Below are 22,414 nucleotides of genomic sequence, written 5' to 3'. Positions count from 1 at the left end.
GTACCGGTACATAGTTAATGTGCGGGGGCACTGGCTAAGATAATTTGTACATGTAGGTAGAGTTAAAGTGACTATGCATAGATTATAAACAGAGAGTAGCAGCAGCGTAAAAGAGGAGTCTGGGTAGCCCTTTGATTAGCTGTTTAGAAGCCTTTTGGACCTCGACTTGGCGCTCGGGTACCGCTCACCGTGCGGTAGCAGAGAGAACAGTCTATGACTAGGGTGGCTGAAATCTTTGACAATGTTTAGGGCATTCCTCTGACACTGCTTGGTATAGAGGTCCTGGATGGCAGGAATTTTGGCCCCAGTGATATCCTGGGTCGTACGCACAACCCTCTGTAGTGCCTTACGGCCGGAGGCTGAGCAGTTGTCATACCAGGCAGTGATGCAACCGGTCAGGATGTTATCGATGGTGCAGCTGTAGAACCTTTTGAGGATCTGAGGACCCATGCCAAATCTCAAGTCTCTTGAGGGGGAATAGGCTTAGCCCTCTTCACGACTGTGTTGTTTGGACCATGACAGTTCGTTGGTGATGTGGACACCAAGGAACTTGAAGCTCTCAACCTGCTCCACTAAAGCCCGTCGATGAGAATGGAGGCGTGCTCTGTCCTCCTTTTCCTGTAGTCCACAATCATCTCCTTTGTCTTGATCACAGTGAGGGAGACGTTGTTGTCCTTGCACCACACGGTCAGGTCTCTGACCTCCTCCCTATAGGCGGTCTCATCGTTGTCGGTGAACAGGCCTACCACTGTCATTGGCAAACTTGGTTTTGGAGATGTGCCTGGCCATGCAGTCATGAGTGAACATGGAGTACAGGATGGGACTGAGCACGCACACCCCAGTGTTGAGGATCAGCGTGGCGGATGTGGTATTCCCTACCCTTACCACCCCGAAGCGGCCCGTCAGGAAGTTCAGGATCCAGTTGCAGAGGGAGGTGTTAAGTCCCACGGTCCCCATCTTGGTGTTGAGCTTTGAGGGCACTATGGTGTTGAACACTGAGCTGTAGTCAAGGAACAGCATTCTCACATAAGTGTTCCTTTTGTTCTGGTGGGAAAGGGCAGCTTTGAGTGCAATAAGGATTGCATCATCTGTGGATCTGTTGGGGTGGTATGCAAATTAGGAGTGGGTCTAGGGTATCTGGGATAATGGTGTTGACGTGAGCCATGACCAGAATTTCACAGCTACAGATGTGAGTTCTGTCAGTAGTCAATTAGGCAGGTTACCTTAGTGTTATTGGGAACAGGGTATATGGTCTGCTTGAAACATGTTGGTATTACACACTCAGACAGAGACAGTTTGAAAATATCAGTGAGGACACTTCCCAGTTGGTCAGCGCATGCTCGGAGCACACATCCTGGTAAGCCATCTGACCCTGCAGCCTTGTGAATGTTGACCTGTTTAAAAGTTTCTCACATCAGCTACGGCGAACGTGATCAAAATTGTCCTGAACAGCTGGTGCTCTCATGCATGTTTCAGTGTTACTCGCCTCAAAGCAATCAGAAGTAACTTAGCTCATCTGGTAGGTTTGACAGGTTGTCCTGTGTAATAATACTAAATAGGTACAGCGGTCTATCAAAAGACATACACATGGTGTAGTTTGCTGGCAAAAGGATGTTTTATTGTATAATCACATACTACAATTGGTATTAAGGAAGAAAACTAGCTAATCATTCACACACATCACCCTCAAAATCTAATTGTGCAAACCACCTGCTCTGTCTATTCCTCAGCATGGGCAAATACAATTATGCTGCAGTACTTGTCAATAGGATGCTGTGGAACACAAAACAATTACAGTGAAAACATATTGATGAACCTTAACCTCAATATCACATTAACAGACTTAGTGACAATAGCAAGCAGTACAACAGGAGTTGAAATTAATAAGTGGAAAATTAAACTCACAGGGCTCAAAACAGGGACCTTCACATCATTGTGCTCATTGACCTATACTCCGAAAAGAATCAAATTCTGAAACAAAACATGATTCTGGACAAAGTAAACTAACAAAAAAAAATCATACTCCTAAGGCTAAGCTTAAACCAAAACCCATAATGAATACAAGAGGACGTTCTCAGCCCACGTGGCCAGCATGGAGAACCCGGTTTCTCAGTAAGACAAAAGCAAGCAGACTTCATTGTGCCTTATTCATCTTCATTGTAAAGCATTCAATCAACCCAAATGTTAAAAAAGAGAAAATACCTAATTAGCACATTCACATTTTAAGAGGGGGTTTGGACTGGCATACAAGTAACACTCTAAAACGCAGTACCAATTATCATTATGCAAATCCCTGTCCTGTGGAATAAAATATTGATGTTCTGTTCTGACATGTGGTGCAAGATATTATAAGACAGCCTAAATACTATATTAACATCCAATAAGATAAAAGCATTGACTTTACTGAACTCGTTCTCTAACCAATCTTTCTTTCCGTCTACTTTCTAAAAACTATTCACTGCACAACATTGACTACACCTACTTGGTCTCCATATATTTTCGATTATCTGGACTGGTCAGTTACCTCACAGCCAGGAAGACTTTGTATTCCTCATTATCCTCTTCAATATCACCTCTCCTTCTCATCATCCTCCACATTGTCTATATATCAATCATTATTTTCCATAGAGCTCCTTCCATGTCCCACCTTTGTTGGGCAGGATAGTGTGTGAAACATTGTGCAACACGCAGGATAGTGTGTGTGAGACAAGCAGTGGTGCAGCCACTGCTGCCTGCAGGTCAGGGGCTCTATACAGTACTCGTATGGGACTGAGGGGAAGTAGGTGGAGTGAAAAGGTTAGTGGAAAGGGAATAGGGGTAGAGGATAGTGTAAAGCAGAAGATAAGGAATACTGGTTGAACTTATGTCCATCCACGTTTCAATACCCTGTACCAATATACCTTGTGAAGTGATATTAAATGATAAGTAAAATTAAATAATGTCTTCATATTGAGGACTGTCAGGTTGAGGTTCAATAGTAGGCCTACTACTAATTCCTCAGCTTTGGGCATCTGAAGAATAAAGAACGGCTATGAGGATAAAGTTGACCTTCAAGACTGATCTCAAGACAGGTCTTGAGGGGGTAGAACTGATCCCAGATCTGCTTTAGGGCAACCTTTACCCCAGAGCAGGTTAAAGTAATGAAAGCGTTGACGGGTCATCGGTTTAAGGTAAGAGGTGATTTCCCCTAGTTGGTTAGCAGTCAGTGGAGATTTTGGCAGAGGGGTTCTGGATGTGCTGGGCACTGCAGCCCCTACACAGGATGTGGCCATCCAGGGGGTAACAGCCTCGCTCCTCATCCTCAGAGGACAGGAGCAGACCACACTCCTGGAGGAGACAGAAATCACACAGGGTCAATCCAGGAACACTGGATTAGATTCAACTGAGGGGGCTGTGAACATTTAACATGGCAGGCAAAACTGTAAATATCCTTCAACTTGAGTGACCGTTTTACTAACACAGTGACCACTCACCTCACACACATAGCAGTTGACGTGGAAGTTGCGGCCCAGCGCCACTATACTGACAGTCTCCTCCTGGCCCGGCTCGGGCATGATGGCCTGGCCACACACTGAGCAGCGAGGGGCAAACTTCCTGTGTGGGACAGAAAGCAGGAAGTACCAGCGTCAATGCTAACATTAGAGCTCAGAGGGTGGAAAAATAACAATCTGTCCAATCGACCCATGTCTAAAGCTTAAACTCGTAAAGTGTCATTCAGAGATTGGTCAATTAAACTTTGAATTACACTTTGAGGTTAAGTTTTAGACATGAGTTGATTGCATGCCTAAAGTACAGTCAGTGGCCTCCCGAGTAACGCAGCGGTCTAGTGCACTGCTTTAGACGTCACTACAGCCCCGGGTTTGAGATCCATGAGGCGGTGCACAATTGGCCCAGCGTCATCCGGGTTAGGGGAGGGTTTGTCTGGCCGGGATGTCCTTATCCCATCGCGCTCTAACGACTTCTGTGGCAGACCGGGAGCATACACGCCAACACCCTCACCAGTTCTACAGTGTCTCCTCTGACACATTGGTGCGGCTTGCTTCAGGGTCACATGAGCAGTGAGTCAAGAAGCAGTGCGGCTTGGCGGGTTGCGATTGAGGACGCACGGCTCTCTACAGTTATCTCTCGCGAGTCCGTACGGGATTTGTAGCGATGGGACAAAACTACCAATTGGATATCATGAAATTTGTTTAAAAAAAAAAAAAATGATATAAGTAGTCAGTATCTGGCGCCGAGTAAGTGTCCTATCCATGTTGCTGACCTGTGGAAGTCGTCTGGGCAGTAAATCTGGTAGGTGGCATCCACGGTAAAGGGCACGCCGTCCAGGCAGCAGCCACACACCACGCAGTTGAAGCAGCGCGGGTGGTAGGCATTGCCCATGGACCGCAGGATACGGTCCAGGATGGGCTTGGAGCACATGGAGCAGCGCTCTAGGACACTCTGATGGGGGAGGGAGAGGGGTACCACAGGCCCAGACAGAATAGTGTGTGAGTGAGAGAATCCAATAGATCCAGAGAAAGAAAGCAACTGATGAATATAGAGAAACATGCTTAAAACCTTCTCAATAGGGGGTGCTGTAAAAATTTTGTAAATTTGTACAAATTTCGTTCCCAAATTAAACTGCCTCGTACTCAATTCTTGCTTGTAGAATATGCATATTATTATTACTATTGGATAGAAAACACTCTAGTTTCTAAAACCGTTTGAATTATATCTGTGAGTAAAACAGAACTCGAGTTGGAGCAATTTTCCTATGAGGAAGTGAGAAATCTGAAATCTGCAGGCTGTTCTGAGGTCAGTTTATTAGTTTGCATGTCTTCTATTGGTTGAGATGCACTGCATACACCTTCCCCTGAATGTCAGCGAATAGTGAGAATTGAAATGGAGTTGCTAGGCAGATCTGAGGCCTTATAAATGGGCTGGCAACGTGGGGTCCTCTCTTTCCTTCATTCGCCATGACGCAAGACAGACCTCAGGATAGCGTTCTAGAAAGCTCCCGTTATAGCCCTTAGATATATCCGGCTCTGATTTTATTCGATATAGGTGTTAAAGACATCATATTGTTATTTTAAACCGAATATCTTGAATATATTTTGCTGGTTTATTCGTTATCGCTATTGTTGGCTTGAATAAATGCTGCTGTGTGGTTGGCTATTGTAGTAAGCTAATATAATGCTATATTGTGTTTTCGCTGTAAAACACTTAAAAAATCTGAAATATTGGCTGGATTCACAAGATCTTTGTCTTTCATTTGCTGTACGCTGCGTATTTTTCATAAATGTTTTATGATGAGTATTTAGGTAATACACGATGGTCTCTGTAGTTATTCTAGTTGCTTTGGTGAGAGTTATGATGGTAGCTGCAATGGTAAACTTTGATTTATACCTGAAATATGCACATTTTTCTAACAAAACATATGCTATACAATAAATATGTTATCAGACTGTCATCTGATTAAGTTGTTTCTTTAGTGGCTATTTATATCTTTATTTGGTCGAAATTGTGATAGCTACCTATGCAGGAAAAAAATGGTGGAAAAAAAGTTGTCTTTTGCTATCGTGGTTAGCTAATAGAAATACATAGTGTCTTCCCTGTAAAACATTTTAAAAATCAGAAATGATGGCTGGATTCACAAGATGTGCATCTTTCATCTGGTGTCTTGGACTTGTGATTTAATGATATTTAGATGCTAGTATTTACTTGTGATGCTATGCTAGTCAGCTTTTTTACTGATGGGGGTGCTTCCGGATCCGGGATTGTGTGCAAGTAGAAGTTTTAAAAGAAATGTAGAACAAAAGAGGGAGAAGAGACTTCTCAATACAGAAAGAGGACAGTCAGTGACAGCCACTCACAATGTAACAGCTCTTGCAGTAGCTCTGCTTGTCCAGGTCGTAGTACTGTTGCCCCCGGAAAGGGACGTGGCAGGTGACGCAAGTGAAACACTCCACGTGGAACACCTGCTCCATGGCGATACCGCCGCTAACGTCACCAACGACGTTGCCACCGCAGCGTGCACAGCGACCTGGTAGTATGGAGGGAAATGGAATAAGAGACAAATAGGAGGGACATATTGTTGAAATGAAATTAACGGTGTCACCCAAGGGGAAATTAAGATGTGTTGACTGGACTGTTATTTACAAAGGACACCATTTCATTAGAAAGAAAGTGGAACATACCAACGTACTTCTCTGTAGGGGGATGATTCATGTCATACACCAACTTCTTTGTGAGTCCGTCCAACTCCTCTAGTCTCAGAGACGCTGTCCCCTGCTGGACAAATAGATGAACATTTCCCAGGAAAATAAATAAAATCAGCATAGAGATTTTACTTTCTCCATTTAGATCAGTGAAACAAAGAGACTGGCGATACAAATATTCAAAAAGGACCATAGTTTACCTTAGAGGCACCACAAACAGGAGTAGATGTTTGAACTCCAGACACTCACCTTACTGGGCTGATAGACAGAGCCTAGTTCTGAGCTTGCCCCTGATTGGTGAGTCTCTGGGCCTCTATTGGGAGCGGGAGACCCGGCAGCACTCCCCTTGTAGCTCCCGTCGGAGTCCAGTGCCTGGGCTTGGGAAGCGAGATTCTGGGGCAGGGTCCGCAACGTGTGCTGGCTGTGTGGGAGAGGGGTGTAACCCTGCCTACCAGTCTGGGAGTAGGTGACAGGCTGGGCTGTTTTGACCTGGACACTGAACCTCGGGCCAGTAGGAGTGGAGGCGGTAGTGTAAGAGGCAGGGACAGGCTGGGGGTAGGGTTTGGAGACCTGGGCGTCGGTGTCGTCTGTCTGGGGGAAGAACTGGAGACCCTGGTGGGGATCACTGGGGTTTAGGGGTGTAAGATGGTCCGTGGACTGAGGTGGGAAAACCATAGACGGCTCTCCCTGAGATCGGGCTCCTGGCTGGGCTGAGGGTTTGTTGTAAAGCACGTTGTCGTACAGCTGCAAAAGAATGAAAAGGGACCATATTATATTTTTTATATCCATTACTTACAATGTAACAAACCACCAAGGCCTAAATATCTAGAGGAACCAGTGATACTGCTTTCATACGTCTGAAAGTGTAAACAGTCTTATGTTCCTGTATTAAGTCTCAAAATAATCCTTTATTCCTCACAGTCCCATGTAGTCAGTCAGGTAGCCTACCTGTGTGCTGTTTAGTGAATAGCTGTCCATATCAGCCAGCATGCAGGTGAGCAAGTCAATCTCTGCATCGATGTTAGATAGGTTTCTAATCGGCTTCTCAGGAGGTGCACGGTGCTTAAAAAAAGAGCAGGATTTCACAATAAAGGGTGCCTTGATAAAATGTCAACACAGAAGGAGATGGATAGGTATAAAATATTGAATTAATGTGCAAATGTGTTTGTCCTTTTCTCCCATACATTTGAATATTGGATATTATGAGCAATTTATGGCTTCATAACAATATTACATCTTTGCCTAGAAACTACACTAAACACCATGGAGAAATGGACCAATAGTCAGTGGGAATTCTAGGCTACAGAAGCAATTACAACCTACCATCAGCTGGTAGCGGTCCATGTGAGGGTTCCAGGATTGGTCTTCTTTGAGCCCTTGGGGAGGTGGTTGGTAGTAGTGGTCATTAGATTTAGGGTGAAACCCTGGGTCCTCTTGGTGGTGCTGAATGGGCCCAGCTGTAGAACACATACAAAACAGTGCACTTTACATTTACAAACAAGACTTAATAACCACAGGGTACACACTTAACATTAACCACATGACAAACATTTATTTACATCAATATGTTTATTTACATCAAGTGCTAATCACCAAAGGTGTTGGTGTACTCAGTAGTGTGTCAGGTCCAACGCTCTACTCCAAGGCTTGAGCTACAGAACGGACTTCTGATTTTCACAATAGTCCATCACAAGTTCATTATAGCAAGGTTAAACACAAGACAAGCCCAGTGTAATAGAAGGCCCATCACCATGTTCTTACCTGTGGGACCGGTAGCCATGTACCTAGTGGCCATTCCTCCACCTCCGCCTCCTCCTCTGTTCTGGTCATAGACCACATACTTGGGCCGGGTGTCCGAGGAAACCTTCTCGGGTGGCTGTCTGTACACGGCTAGTCCAGAGTCGGACATCTGGGGGACGGGTCTCTCTGGGCTACCCGGAGTTTTCGGGGGCGGCCTGGTAGGACCAGACATGTCAGGGTTCTGAAAAAAAAAAGTTGTCATGATTAAACTGTTAAGCAAGTGTTTTATAGTTTTAAAGTATGTTGGTATTAAGATTCTCATATAAAAAAAATATATAGAAAAAAAACAGGTGCACCGTCTTATTTTGGCATATTTAGGTCACAGGTAAACACTGGAAACACAATGATACTTCAACCTGGATTTCCTGTGTCAACTCACATACGCAGATTAACAATAGTCTTATAGTTGAGAAGAAGCAAGAGAGTACCATTACCAACCATAAGGAAATTCCAGCAGACAAAGACACAAGAGCGGTATACCACAAAGCAGGATCAATGAGTTTGCCAGCTACCTTGAATAATTATTCAGAAAGAACTATATTCTTCAGAAAGAAACTTAAAATGCGAATGTCCTGATTCAGGGTTGCCCTGGGAGCACGTTGTTATTTTTTCCTTAGCAATACACAGCTGATTCAAATAATCAAAGCTTGATGAGTTGGTTATTTGAATCAGCTGTGTAGTGCTAGGGCAAAAGCCAAAACATGCACCCGGCCTTGACTGAGTTTGGGAAACCCTGGTCTAGTTGACTCAGCAACCGGAAAAACACATCAAAGTTTAACTTCCTTAATGAACCAAGAAATCAATGGTTATTTCTGGATGTTCATTACATTTGGCTGGCTAACTCATTAATCCAGCTAAGTAGTATACCACTATGTTCCACATAGTGTACACACACTCAAAAAACAAAACACTCGCACAATCCCACAGGTGCGAGATCTATGGCTTGTCCCACAACAAAAAAGGACACATGTAAGAACCAGGTATAAACAGGGTAAATGTGCATAGTGTTTTTATTCATTCTTGAAAGATATTCTGTAATATTGGCAACTCAAAAGTTACACAATTTCAACATGACTGGTCAGATTAAATGACCATAACTTCTACTTGTTAAATGATTTGATGAAGCTTCTGAAAATGTTTTTGTTCTTGAACAACTGACAGAAGTAGTCCCATGAAAACCCTTGTGTTAACAAAGAAGTTCAAATTCCATGGTACCTGTAAGGTAGCTCTGTTTCTGTAGTTGTATTTTATTCTATTGTTTTCTACTCCATTCATTCCCTATAGGACCCCTCCTGCTGAAGATGTTGGACCTGATGACCACAGCCGCGGGGGAGAACGAGGTATTATCGGACCTTGAGGAGGCACTCTGGGTGAGGTCAGAGGTGGTGCACCAGCTACCCTTCACCCAACGGGAACGCAAGGCAGGATGCCGGAACCTCCTCACCATCACCAAGCAGCCCCTCTTCTTCATGTTAGATCATTTAAAGACCTATTTCTTACAATGTCACACATGTATTGTAAAATGATAGCTACTTAATTTTTTGCATTCATTACGGTCTGGAATGTTGGTGTATGACTGACATCAAACATCAAATAAACTTATTGTAATGTTCTAAGTATGTCACTTTCTCATAGGTTGTCATGTGAAATAATACTGAACAGGTTAAAGGTTAGGGTCGAGTACAGCAGTGTATCAAAAGACATACAGTTGAAGTCGGACATTTACATACACCTTGGCCAAATACATTTAAATTCAGTTTTTCACAATTCCTGACATTTAATCCAAGTAAAAATTCCCCGTCTTAGGTCAGTTAGGATCACCACTTTATTTTAAGAATGTGAAACGTGCAGAATAATAGTAGAGAGAATGATTTATTTCAGCTTTTAACTCTTTCATCACATTCCCAGTGGGTCATAAGTTAACATACAGTACACTCAATTAGTATTTGGTAGCATTGCCTTTAAATTGTTTAACTTGGGTCAAACGTTTCGGGTAGCCTTCCACCAGCTTCCCACAATAAATTGGGTGAATTTTGGCCCATTCCTCCTGACAGAGCTGGTGTAACTGAGTCAGGTTTGTAGGCCTCCTTGCTCACACACACTTTTTCAGTTCTGCCCACAAATTTTCTATAGGACTGAGGTCAGAGCTTTGTGATGGCCACTCCAATACCTTGACTTTGCTGTCCTTAAGCCATTTTGCCACATCTTTGGAAGTATGCTTGGGGTTATTGTCCATTTGGAAGACCCAATGCTAATGATGTCTTGAGATGTTGCTTCAATATATCCACATAATTTTCCATCCTCATGTCATCTATTTTGTGAAGTGTACCAGTCCCTCCTGCAGCAAAGCACCCCCACAACATGATAGTGCCACCCCCATGCTTCACGGTTGGGATGGTGTTCTTCGGCTTGCAAGCGTCCCCCATTTTCCTCCGAATATAACGATGGTCATTATGGCCAAACAGTTCTAATTTTGTTTCATCAGACCAGAGGACATTTCTCCAAAAAGTACAATCTTTGTCCCCATTAGCAATTGCAATCCGTAGTCTGGCTTTTTTAATGGCGGTTTTGGAGCAGTGGCTTCTTCCTTGCAGAGCAGCCATTCAGGTTATGTTGATATAGGACTCGTTTTACTGTGGATATACTTTTGTACCCGTTTCCTCCAGCATCTTCACAAGGTCATTTGCTGTTGTTCTGCTCATGGACAAATGAGATTATTCTGCACGACGCTGTGGAACATAAAACAATTACACACAGTGAAAACAGTGATGACCCTTAACCTCAATATCACAGGTAAACATTGACTTTGTGACAATAGCAGTACAACATGAGTTGAAATAAATAAAAAGTGGAAAATGCAACTCACAGGGCTCAACACAGGGACCTTCATATCATTGTGCTCAATGACCAATACTCTGAGAAGAATCAAATACTGAAACAAAACATGATTCTGGACAAATGAAACAATTGTTATTTTAAGGGTCATGTAGTTGGAAGAGAAGCTTCAAAATCGTCAAATCATACTACCAGTTTTTTTGTTACAAAATGAAGACAGCGGGACGAAGAATCTTAAGGACAAATTACATCAACACAATGTGTGAATAATTGCAATGTCGAAGAGTTACTTAAACATGGTCGACAGTGCTATGAGGGCAAGGATTAGCAACACAAATCAAAGTCCTAAGGCTAAACTTAAACAAAAACCCATAATGAACACAAGAGGATGTTCTCAGCCCAAGTGGCCAGCATGGAGATGCCGGTTTCTCATTAACCTCCAAGTGAATTGTATCAAGAATATGCATATCCTTGCTACAGGCAGTTAGATTTAGGTATGTCATTTTAGGCGAAAAATGAAAAAAAGGGTTGGAGCCTTAAGAGGTTTTTTTAGACAACGGCAAGCATACCTCATTGCACCTTAATCATCTTCATTGTAACATATCAAATCAACCCAAATGTTAAAAAGGAAAAACATCTGAAAAGCACATTCACATTTTAAAAGAGGGGGTTTGGACTGGTATACAAGTAAGGTATTCTCTGAAATGCAGTACCAATTATCATTATACAAAACGTTGTCCTGGGAAAAACAATATCGATGTTATGTTCTGACATGTGGTGCCAGATACCATTATATGACAGGCTACAGTGCATAAGGGCTTCCGAGTGGCGCAGCGGTCTAAGGCACTGCATGAGGCGTCACTACAGTTCCTGGTTCGATTTCAGGCTGTATCAGATCCGGCCATGATCAGGAGTCCCATAGGGCGGCGCACAATTGGCCCGGCGTTGTCCGGTTCGGCTGGGGTAGGCCATCATTGTAAATAAGAATTTGTTCTAAACCGACTTGCCTAGTTATAAAAAAAGGTTGCATTTAAAAAAAAAAAATTACTGTATTAACATCCAATGAGATCAAAGCATTGACTTTACTGATCATGTTCTCTGTAACCAATCTTTCTTTCCGTCTGCTTTCTAAAAACTTGATTCTTAATCACTGCACAACACACTGACTACACCCACTTGCTCTCAAATGAAAGGTCTCCAAACACCTTCACTCCACAACCAAAACCACCTGCAATATAAACTCAGTCACAGAAATACCTTGCATATGTGCACTTTGCTTATGAGGCAGTTCAGCAAGGTTATTGACTTTAGTAGAATACAAAATATATGTTCCATTATCTGGACTGGTCAGTTACCCCACAGCAAGGAAGACATTGTATTCCTCATCATTATCCTGCTCTTCCTCAATATCACCTAATGCACCTACTTATCATCCTCCACAGAGCTCCTTTCATGTCCCACCTGTGTCTGGCAGGATAGTGTGTGAGACAGTGTGCAACATATGCAGGATCGTGTGTATGAGACATGATCTGTGTTCGAAATACCCATGCTAACATACTGTATAGTACATACTTAATGAGTACTACAAACGATTAGTTAATTTCAGAATACTGTAAAGGAAATAGGATCCTTACAGTTGAGGGTAGTAGCTATTCGCCTGTCTACCGGAAGTTGTGAATGTTAATATACAACCTCTTACTAGCTAGTTAGCGTAAATGACTAGTTAGACATTTTACGACTTCGGGTGTGTTCTTAAACTCAATCTGGAGTGCCAGCCTGCACTCGTAAATTCAGAGCATTGCGCTCTCGGAGCGCACACTGGACGCTCGGGCAGAGGAGTAAGGTTTATTTCAGCGTTCTGACCCTTACAACGGCACTGAAGCACCCAAGCTAATGTTGGCTACTTCCAGACAAATAAGACCACTGACTCGCCCTAGCAGATCTGATTATGCAGTGTTCATGTTATCCAGAGCGTTAGTGACTAACTGTGCTGCTGGCAACAATTTAAGTACGTTTTTTTGCCGACGTTTACTAACACTGGCCATATTCAACGGGTGTTGAGCGCTAGTAAATTCATTATTCTGCGCTCTGGTACACTCAGACGAGAGAATGTAATTAAGCGGCCATTTAGCTAAGCTAAGAATGACGGGAATAATCAGGTCAATAAACGTTGGGTAGTTAGCCTATAGTTAACATACTGGCAAGTTTTATGTTTTAGTAGGCAACGACTGTTTAAGTAACCTAGCTAACATACCGCCTGAATATACTGGTGTTATGACATTTTTTTAATTTAACAAGGCAAGTCAGATAAGAATAAATTACTATTTACAATGATGGCCTACAGGGGAACAGTGGGTTACCTGCCTTGTTCAGGTGCAGACAGACAGATTTTTACATTGTCAGCTCGGGGATTCGATTCAGCAACCTTTCGGTTACTGGCCCAACACTAACCACTAGGCTACCTGACGTCCATATGCTATGTGGGCCAGCGTAGCTAACACATTGTCGGCCAATATAACGTGTAAAGTAACTATTTAAAAAGTAATTACATTGATTAACATTATTCATAATTAGTTATAGCAATGAATTTGTATCCGCTGTCATTGTACTTCAGCTGCTGCATATTTTCCGCGATTTTCTTCAAATCTGAAAACGATGTGAAGCCACGCCCATTTCATGAAGAACTGCATTATGGGCCTTAAAGTACGGACACCGTGTCCTATGCATGTATACTTCTTATTTTGGTGCAAGATTCCATTGAGTATTTAGACACGTTTGGCATACTAACTATATCCATACAACGACCAATAAGCATACTATATAGACAATTCACGTCCCAAATAGTATGGTTAAGTATGAGTATTCAAACACAGCTATAGTGTGCAACATGCAGGATAGTGTGTGAGATGAGCAGTGGTGCAGTCAAGGGTTTGGGGTAGTGCAGCCCCTGCTGCCTGCAGGTCAGGGGCTCTATACAGTACTGGTATGGGACTGAGGGGTAGGGGATAGGGTGTAGTGGAAAGGGAGCAGGGGTAGAGAATGTAGAGGATAGGTGATGGTGTAAAGCAGAGGATAAGGAAAGGGGTCAAACTATTTGTCAAGCCATGTTTCAATACCCTGTCTTGAACCTGTACAAATAAACCTGGTCAAGTGAAATTAAATAATGACTTCATATTGAAGACTGTTAGTTTGAGGTTCAATAGTAGGCCTACTACTACTGATTCCTCAGCTTTGGGCATTTGAAGAATAAAGAAAGGCTATAAGAGGATGAAAGTGAAGGGGGTGAAGTTGCCCTTAGACACAGTCAGGATAACATTTCCCCCTTGTGGTTAAGATGAGTCAGAGGGGTAGAACTGATTCCAGATCTATTACTTTGGGCAACTTCTACCGCAGAGCAGATTAAAATAATGGAAGGGTTGAGGGGTCATTGGTTAAAGGTCAGAGGTGACTTCCTAGTTGGTTATCAGTCAGTGGAGATTTTGGGTGAGAGGATCTGTGCTGGGCGCGGCAGCCCTTACATAGGATGTGACCATCCAAGGGGTCACATCTCACCCTCAGACGAAAGGAGCAGACCACACTCCTGGAGGGGACAGAGAAAACACACAGAGTCAATCCAGGAACACTGGATTGGGCTGTAAACATTTGACGTGATGGCCTGCCAAACTGTAAACATCACTCAACTAGAATGAGATGTATAACTAACACACACACAGTGACCACTCACCTCACACACATAGCAGTTGACGTGGAAGTTGCGGCCCAGCGCCACTATACTGACAGTCTCCTCCTGGCACGGCTCGGGCATGATGGCCTGGCCACACACTGAGCAGCGTGGGGCAAACTTCCTGTGTGGGACACAGCGTGGGGCAAACTTCCTGTGTGGGACAGAAAGCAGGAAGTTTCAGTGTCAACACTAACAGAGCTCAGAGGGTGGAAAACTAACAATCAGATATATTAATCTGTCCAATAGACTCATGTCTAAAACTTACACTCAAAGCGCAATTCAAAGTTTAATGGATCAAGTCTCCCATTGACGAATTAATCTCTGAACTACACTTTACGAGTTTAAGTTTTAGACATGCGTCTATTGGGCAGATTATTATGCTAGTGTTCTATTTGATTACATGCCTAATTTACAGTCAGTGGCCTCCTGAGTGGCGCAGTGGTCTAAGGCACTGCTTGAGGCAACACTACAGACCCGGGTTCGAGACCCGTAAGATGGCGCACAATTGGTCCAGCGGACTCCAGTGGCAGACTGGGAGCATGCACGCTGACACGGTTGCCAGTTCTACGGTGTTTCTTCCGACACATTGGTGCGGCGGGCTTCCGGGATACGTGAGCAGTGTGTCAAGAAGCAGGGAGTCTTGGCGGGGTCGTGTTTTGGAGGACGCATGGCTCTCGACCTTCACTTCTCCCGAGTCCGTACAGGAATTGCAGCGATGGGACAAGACTAACTACCAATCGGATATCATGATATTGGGAGTAATAATAAATAAATACAGTCAGTATCAGGAGTGTGTTCTATCCGTGTTGCTGACCTGTGGAAGTCGTCTATGCAGTAGATCTGGTATGTGGCGTCCACGGTGAAGGGCACACCTTCCAGGCAGCAGCCACACACCACGCAGTTGAAGCAGCGCGGGTGGTAGGCATTGCCCATGGACCGCAGGATACAATCCAGGATGGGCTTGGAGCACTTGGAGCAGCGCTCTAGGACACTCTGATGGGGGAGGGAGAGGGGTACCACAGGTTCCGACAGAATAGTGTGTGAGTGAGAGAGAAGCCAATAGTTATGGAGATAGACGCCGAGAAAGAGCGAAAGATAAGGCGAGATCAACTGATGAATTGAGAGAATACTGCTAAAAAGAAATGTAGAACAAAAGAGGGAGAAGAGACTTCTCAATACAGAAAGAGGACAGAGCCACTCACAACGTAACAGCTCTCGTAGTAGCTCTGCTTGTCCAGGGCGTAGAACGGTTGCCCCCAGAGACAAGCGTGGCAGGTGACACAAGTGAAACACCTCACGTGGAACACCTGCTCCATGGCAATACAGCCATTGCCAAGGACGTTGTCACCGCAACGTGCACAGCAACCTGGTAGTATGGGACAAATGGGAGAGACATATTGTTGAAATGAAATTAACTGTGTCACCCAAGGAGAAATTAAGATGTAAATAACAGTCCAGTCAACACAAAGGAAATACAATTTTATTAGAAAGAAAGTGGAACGTACCAAAGTATTCTTCTGTAGTGGGATGATTCATGTCATACACCAACTTCTTAGTGAGCTGGTCCAACTCCTCCTCTGGCCTCTGAGCTGCTGTTCCCTGCTGGACAAATATATTAACTTTTTCCATAAAGATCAACATAGAGATTTTACTTTCCCATTTAGGTCAGTGAAACCAAGAGACTAAAGATACGTATTCAAAAAGAATCATAGTTTACCTTGAAAAAAGAGGCACCACAAACAGTAGTAGATGTTTGAACTCCACAGACACTCACCTTACTGGGCTGACAGGCGGAGCTTGGTGCTGAGCCTGACCCTGATTGGTGAGTCTCTGGGCCTCTATTGGATATGGGGCACTGGGTAGCTCTCCCTCCACACCCTGCGGCACTCCCCTTGTAACCCCTCTCAGAGTGCAGCTCCTGGGCTTGGGAAGCGGGTTGTGGAGGGTACCAGCCCTGGGGGCCAGTCTGATTCTGGGACGGGGGCCACAACACGTGCTGGCGTTGTGGGGGAGGAGTGTAAGACTGTTCGGCTTGCCTACCAGTCTGGAAGTAGGTGACAGGCTGGGCTGTTTTGACCTGGACACTGAACCTCGGGCCAGTAGGAGTGGAGGCGGTAGTGTAGGAGGCAGGAACAGGCTGGGAGTAGGGTTTGGAGACCTGGGCGTCGGTGTTGTCTGGCTCTGGGAAGTACTAGAGACCCTGGTGGGGATAGCTGGGGTATGGGGGTGCAGGAGGGTACTGGGACTGGGGTTGGGGGTGAGGGGGGAATCCCATGGACGGCCTGCCCTGAGAGGGTTCTCCTGGCTGGGCTGAGGGTTTGTAGCGGTCCCCTGAGATGTGTTTTTTGTAAGTCACGTTGTCGTACAGCTGCGAAAGAATGAAAGGGGACCATAAATATATATTTTTATAGCATTCAGCACAGTCCCATGTAGTCAGTCAGGTAGCCTACCTGTGCGCTGTTTTGTGGATGGCTGTCCAGATCGGCCAGCATGCAGGTGAGCGAGTCAATCTCTGCATCACTGTTGGAGTGGTGTCTAATCAGCTTCTCAGGAGGTCCCCGGTGCTTTAGAAAATTGAGCAGGATCACAAAATAAAGATGGGTACCTTTATAAAATGTCACAACAGAAGGAGATGAATAGGTAGAGCAAATGTAGAAATGTGCACATGTGTTTGTCCTTTGTCCCAATACATTTTTATTTGAATATTAATGAGGAATTTCTGGCTTCATAACAAAATTACATTACTACAAATCTTTGCATAGAAACTACACTAAACACCATGGAGAAATGGACCAATAGTCAGTGGGAATTCCAGGCTACAGATGCAATTACAACCTACCATCAGCTGGTAGCGGTCCATGTGAGGGTTCAAGGATTGGTCCTCTTTGAGCCCTTGGGGAGGTGGTTGGTAGTAGTGGTCATTAGATTTAGGGTGAAACCCTGGGTCCTCTTGGTGGTGCTGAATGGGCCCAGCTGTAGAACACATACAAAACAGTGCACTTTATATTTACAAACAAGACTTAATAACCACAGTGTACACACTTAACATTAACCACATGACAAACATTTATTTACATCAATATGTTTATTTACATCAAGTGCTAATCACCAAAGGTGTAGGTGTACTCAGTAGTGTGTCAGGTCCAACGCTCTACTCCAAGGCTTGAGCTACAGAACAAACTTCTGATTTTCACAATAGTCCATCAACAGTTCTCATTATAGCAAGGTTTCACACAAGCCTAATGTAAGGCCCACCACTGTTCTTACCTGTGGGTCCAGAAGCCATGTACCTAGTGGCAATTCCTCCCCCTCCGTTCTGATCATAGACCACATACTTGGGCAGGGTGTCCGAGGAGACCTTCTTGGGCAGCTGTCTGTACACGGCTGGTCCAGATTGGGACATCCAGGGAACCGGTCTCACTGGGCTACCCAGAGTCTTCGGAGGCGGCCTGGTAGGACCAGACATGTCAGGGTTCTGAAAAAGAGGTTGTCGTGATTAAACTGTTACAATTTAAAACTATAACAAAACACTTACATGCTGGTATTAATACGGTTCTTATAATAAAAAGAAAAGACCTGCACTGTCCTATTTTGGCAATTAGATTTTTTTAAACTGCCACACCAACATATTTGCTGTTTGCATATTTATGTCACAGGTAAGCACTGTAAACCCAGAGATGCCTCAACCTGGATTTCCTATGTCAACTCACATACGTGGTTTAACAATAGGCTTATAGTTGAGAAGCAAGAAAATCCTGACCGGCTGCATCACCGCCTGGTATGGCAACTGCATCGGCATCTGACCCTAAGGCGCTGCAGAGGGTAGTGCGTACAGCCCAGTACATCACTGTGGCCAAGCTTCCTGCCATCTAGGACCTATATAATAGCCAGTGTCAGAAGAAAGCCCATAAAATTGTCAGAGACTCCAGTCACCCAAGTCATACTGTCTTCTCTGCTTCCGCACAGCAAGCGGTACCAGCGCACCAAGTCTAGGACCAATAAGGGCTCTTTAACAGCTTCTACCCCCAAGCCATAAGAATGCTGAACAATTAATCAAATGGCCACCGGACTATTACATTGACCCCCCCCATTGGTTTTGTTCACTGCTGCTACTCGCTGTTTATTATCTATGCATAGTCACTTCACCCCTACCTACATGTACAGATTACCTCAACTAACCTGTACCCCCACACACTGACTCAGTACTGGTTATTGTGTTACTTTCTATTACCTTTTACTTTAGTTTATTTGGTAAACTGCACTGTTGGTTAAGGGCTTGTAAGTAAGCATTTCACAGTAACTTATTGTATTCGGCGCATGTTAAGGTCTACACTTGTTGTATTCGGCTCATGTTAAGGTCTACACTTGTTGTATTCGGCGCATGTTATTAAGGTCTACACTTGTTGTATTCGGAGCGTGTGACAAATACAGTTTGATAGTGCATTCCCAACCATAAGGGAATTCCAGCCAACAAAGACACCAGAGGGTTATACTACAAAGCAGGATCAATGAGTTTGCCAGCTAACTTGCCTAAATATTCAGAAAACACTGCATTCTTTGGAAAGAAACTTGAAATGAGTGTAGCCTGATTCAGGGTTGCCCTGGGAGCACATTATTATTTTTACCCTAGCAATACACAGCTGATTCAAATAATCAAAGCTTGATGAGTTGGTTATTTGAATCAGCTGTGTAGTGCTAGGGCAAAAGCCAAAACATGCACCTGGGGGGGGTCCAATTTACTTTTTTATTGAAGCAGAAAGTCTATAGTAATTTCTGGTTGTTTATCAAAGGTAGCTGGCAAACTCATTGATTTAGCTATGTAGTATACCACTGTTCCACAGAGTGCGCCAACACACACACACACTCAAAAACCCACACAAATCCCACAGGTGCGAAACCTATGACTTATCCCACTATTACCCATGGGTCTGTATCCACTACAATAGTTATTGTCTCTGATGTTTACACTCAACTCTAAATGATCCCAAATTACATTGTAACAACAAAAACAAGAGAGGAAATGTTGTATAATGATGTCTCTGCTTAGGCACCTGGACCTGGTTCATAACAAAATACACAAGGCAGTGGAAAAAAATAAAACCACTGACTGGTAGGGTACAGCTGTAAGGATGGGACTGTAATTAGGCCTACAATCTTATTAGGATACAAGACATTCTTCACCAAACTTTGACCATGACAGCCCCTATGGTGATAATTAATCTACTTTACACCTCATATTTATAAACTATAAAATGTATAACGTAGTCTGCATTATGTTAACTACAAGTTAATGGCTGGAGTCATGGTCTATATGTTATGGAGTAGCTGTCCCTCCCACCGATCTGAATTAAACCTAAATCCGGCTGAGCACACACTCAAATCCGAGGATTGCTGGGCCGGTTAATTTATCACAGCGGCGTTATCATTTTGTGATTAAAAGCAATTTGTTTTAGTCTTACCACTGACCAACTTGATATCAGTTGCATAATCATGATAACCGCACTTTTGGATTTGAGCTAACTGTCAAACGTAAATTGGAGAGCTGGAGCGCGCTAGAGTTGATACATTTTTTTCAGCAATGGCAACTATACATTGTTGTAATTCCAGCCTACCAAAACTTCTGCAATTAAAACAATAACACGACTACTGCGATTGGGACGTAGGCTACGACGAATAGGCTGGAATAAAGCTGTCCTACCTCTTAAAATCCCAAAGCATTCGGTCTCCTCGTCTTCATACTCATTTACAAACGAAAGATATTTCAATGAGGCTAGATCACGTACAAGCAATGTTACATCTTATAGCCAGCATACTTGCACCGCAACTTTATACACGATCAAATGTAGAAACTATTGCTTTGTCAAATTACGCTGAGGCAAAGACCATGTGTACGCTAGTTTACAGGCTAACCTAATTATGTCTAGAAAATGATTCACTTTTTCAGTTTTAATCAAATGTTGGTTGCTGCAGCGCCAATGTCGCCTAGAGGGATATCAAATTGGTCAGTTACACTGACGTCTACATGCGAGATAATGCAGGTAAATTACAACAATTACCGTAATGATATGTTTGTTTACTTGTTTGGGCTACACATGAAGGATAGCCTACACTTGTTGAAAACAAGCACGCGAAATTAAACTGAGTTAATCGGTGTAGAATAAAAGTAGCTCTGTAAAGTTAGCTACTTATTTTTTTCGTCTAGTAACCTACTTTCTCATGGATCCTGCTTTTATCACAGGCCTTCAGCTGGCTCATCATAGCCTTTCAAATGTGTGACGTGCGTTAGCCTAGTGGTCGTAAACTTCGTGGTGAACCATGATTGTATTGATTTATTATTAATAAAAAATGTAAATCAAAAAAACGTGGTGGACCATGAGCACATGCCTGAAGTAGGAGGATGGGGTATGACGTGCTGCATGTTGTACATTACAGAGGGATCAGCTAGTTGTGAAGATGAAAAGGTACTACTTCAAAATGGAGATTACCTCAACTGCACTGCTCATGCTGTCACAGACTGTAATGGCAGAGACTGCATGGCACAGGCACAGTCTTTGATCAGTTATGGCCCAATGCATAGCCCATGTCAGACATATTTGGACATGTCCATTTTGTTAGCTGATCCTGCTTTAGGACATCCCACTCTTACTAAAAAAAACGACTTCAAAAACGTGTGAGTCGATTCAGATTCTTAGAATCTAAATTAAATTCTTAGCCTTACATCTGCACCTGATAGGCTCCTAGGAATTTGCAATTGACAAACAATGTTCTTCATGTTGCAAAGAAGCCTTTGCAAAAAAATATATAGATATATAGATATATAGATAGATAGATAGATATAGATGCAGTGCATTTGGAAAGTATCCAAACACCTTAACTTCTTTCACATTTTGTTACATATTATTCTGAAATTGATTAAGTATATGTTTTTCCTCATCAATCTACACACAATGTCCTATAAACAAAGCGAAAGCAGAAATACCTTATTTACATAAATATTCAGACCCTTTGCTATCAGACTCGAAATTGAGCTCAGGTGCATCATGCTTCCATTGATCATCTTTGAGATGTTTCTACAACTTGATTGGAGTCCACCTGTGGTAAATGTAATTGATTGGACATTATTTGGAAAGGCACACACCTGTCTATATAATGTCCCACAGTTGCAAGTGCATTTCAGAGCAAAAAACAAGCCATGAGGTCAAAGGAATTGTGTGTAGACTGATGAGGGAAAAAAAACTATTTAATACATTTTAGAATAAGGATGTAACAAAATGTGGAAAAAGTCAAGGGGTATGAATACTTTCCGAAGGCACTGTATCTCTCTCGCTTGCTCTCTGTCTCGCCCACTCGCCTATGTCCCCAGACAGTGCTTCAAAGGAAGCTCTTTTTCAATATGTTTTGCTTTGTTTTTCATGGCACCGGTTTTCTGTTATTTTTTTCTAATTCCTACCACCATCTAAAGGAGACAAAATTCCTATATGCATAATCAAAAAAGCTAAGCATTTTAGAGTGTTCTTTAAATTGTACTCTTTAACTCTGTCTTGTTTTATTTGGTAAGATTCTTGACCTTTGCCCTTGATTATATAACCACAATGTTACTGTACGGAGGTGATGTTTCACCCAACCGGTCTGTACATACAGTATCAGAACGATAACCATAACACACTACAATAACCACAACCCTCCAAATTAAAGTTTTTATAAAGCTCCTATCATTTACATGGGCATAGTAGTGGACTCTGACAGATTGGGTGAACAAGGGGAAGTCTCCATTAGCTAGCAGAGCCTTGCCAACTGGACAGACTGAATGGCTTCCGCTCATTGGCGAACCTGTTTAGTAATGTTCTCACTTTTCCTC

At 43.3% G+C, this 22,414-nt stretch overlaps 1 protein-coding gene and 1 pseudogene across 3 annotated transcripts; both read right to left on the bottom strand.

Moving 5' to 3' along the window:
* Positions 1 to 1,593: 1,593 nt before the first annotated feature.
* On the bottom strand, positions 1,594 to 8,634 carry LOC129865727 (thyroid receptor-interacting protein 6-like). Of its 3 annotated transcripts, none has more exons than XM_055938693.1 (10): positions 8,436 to 8,634; positions 7,959 to 8,178; positions 7,521 to 7,654; positions 7,146 to 7,259; positions 6,447 to 6,941; positions 6,177 to 6,267; positions 5,853 to 6,022; positions 4,262 to 4,440; positions 3,474 to 3,594; positions 1,594 to 3,327 (listed from the first exon to the last, which is right to left on the bottom strand). In XM_055938693.1, exons 1-10 carry the CDS (start codon positions 8,436 to 8,438, stop codon positions 3,196 to 3,198), a joined length of 1,659 nt encoding a protein of 552 aa, XP_055794668.1. In that variant the 5' UTR covers positions 8,439 to 8,634; the 3' UTR covers positions 1,594 to 3,195. The 3 variants fall into 3 exon arrangements, with proteins under 3 accessions (XP_055794668.1, XP_055794667.1, XP_055794669.1); XM_055938692.1 differs by having other exon boundaries at positions 6,177 to 6,270; positions 8,436 to 8,632; XM_055938694.1 differs by having other exon boundaries at positions 6,177 to 6,270; positions 8,510 to 8,632.
* A 1,170-nt stretch (positions 8,635 to 9,804) lies between these two features.
* Positions 9,805 to 20,868, bottom strand: LOC129865723 (thyroid receptor-interacting protein 6-like; annotated as a pseudogene).
* Positions 20,869 to 22,414: the final 1,546 nt, after the last annotated feature.

This window comes from Salvelinus fontinalis, chromosome 11, assembly GCF_029448725.1.
Source record: "Salvelinus fontinalis isolate EN_2023a chromosome 11, ASM2944872v1, whole genome shotgun sequence".
In the NCBI taxonomy this organism is placed as follows: domain Eukaryota; kingdom Metazoa; phylum Chordata; class Actinopteri; order Salmoniformes; family Salmonidae; genus Salvelinus; species Salvelinus fontinalis.
The sequence above is the reverse complement of the archived record's forward strand: the minus strand, read 5'-3'. Positions and strand labels throughout refer to the sequence as shown.

Coding starts and splice junctions, on each gene's coding strand:
- LOC129865727 (XM_055938692.1), bottom strand. Junction 4,441..5,852: donor ACTGCAAGAGCTGTTACATT/GTGAGTGGCTGT, acceptor CTCCCCCATCAG/AGTGTCCTAGAGCGCTGCTC. Junction 3,328..3,473: donor TCAACTGCTATGTGTGTGAG/GTGAGTGGTCAC, acceptor TGTCTCCTCCAG/GAGTGTGGTCTGCTCCTGTC.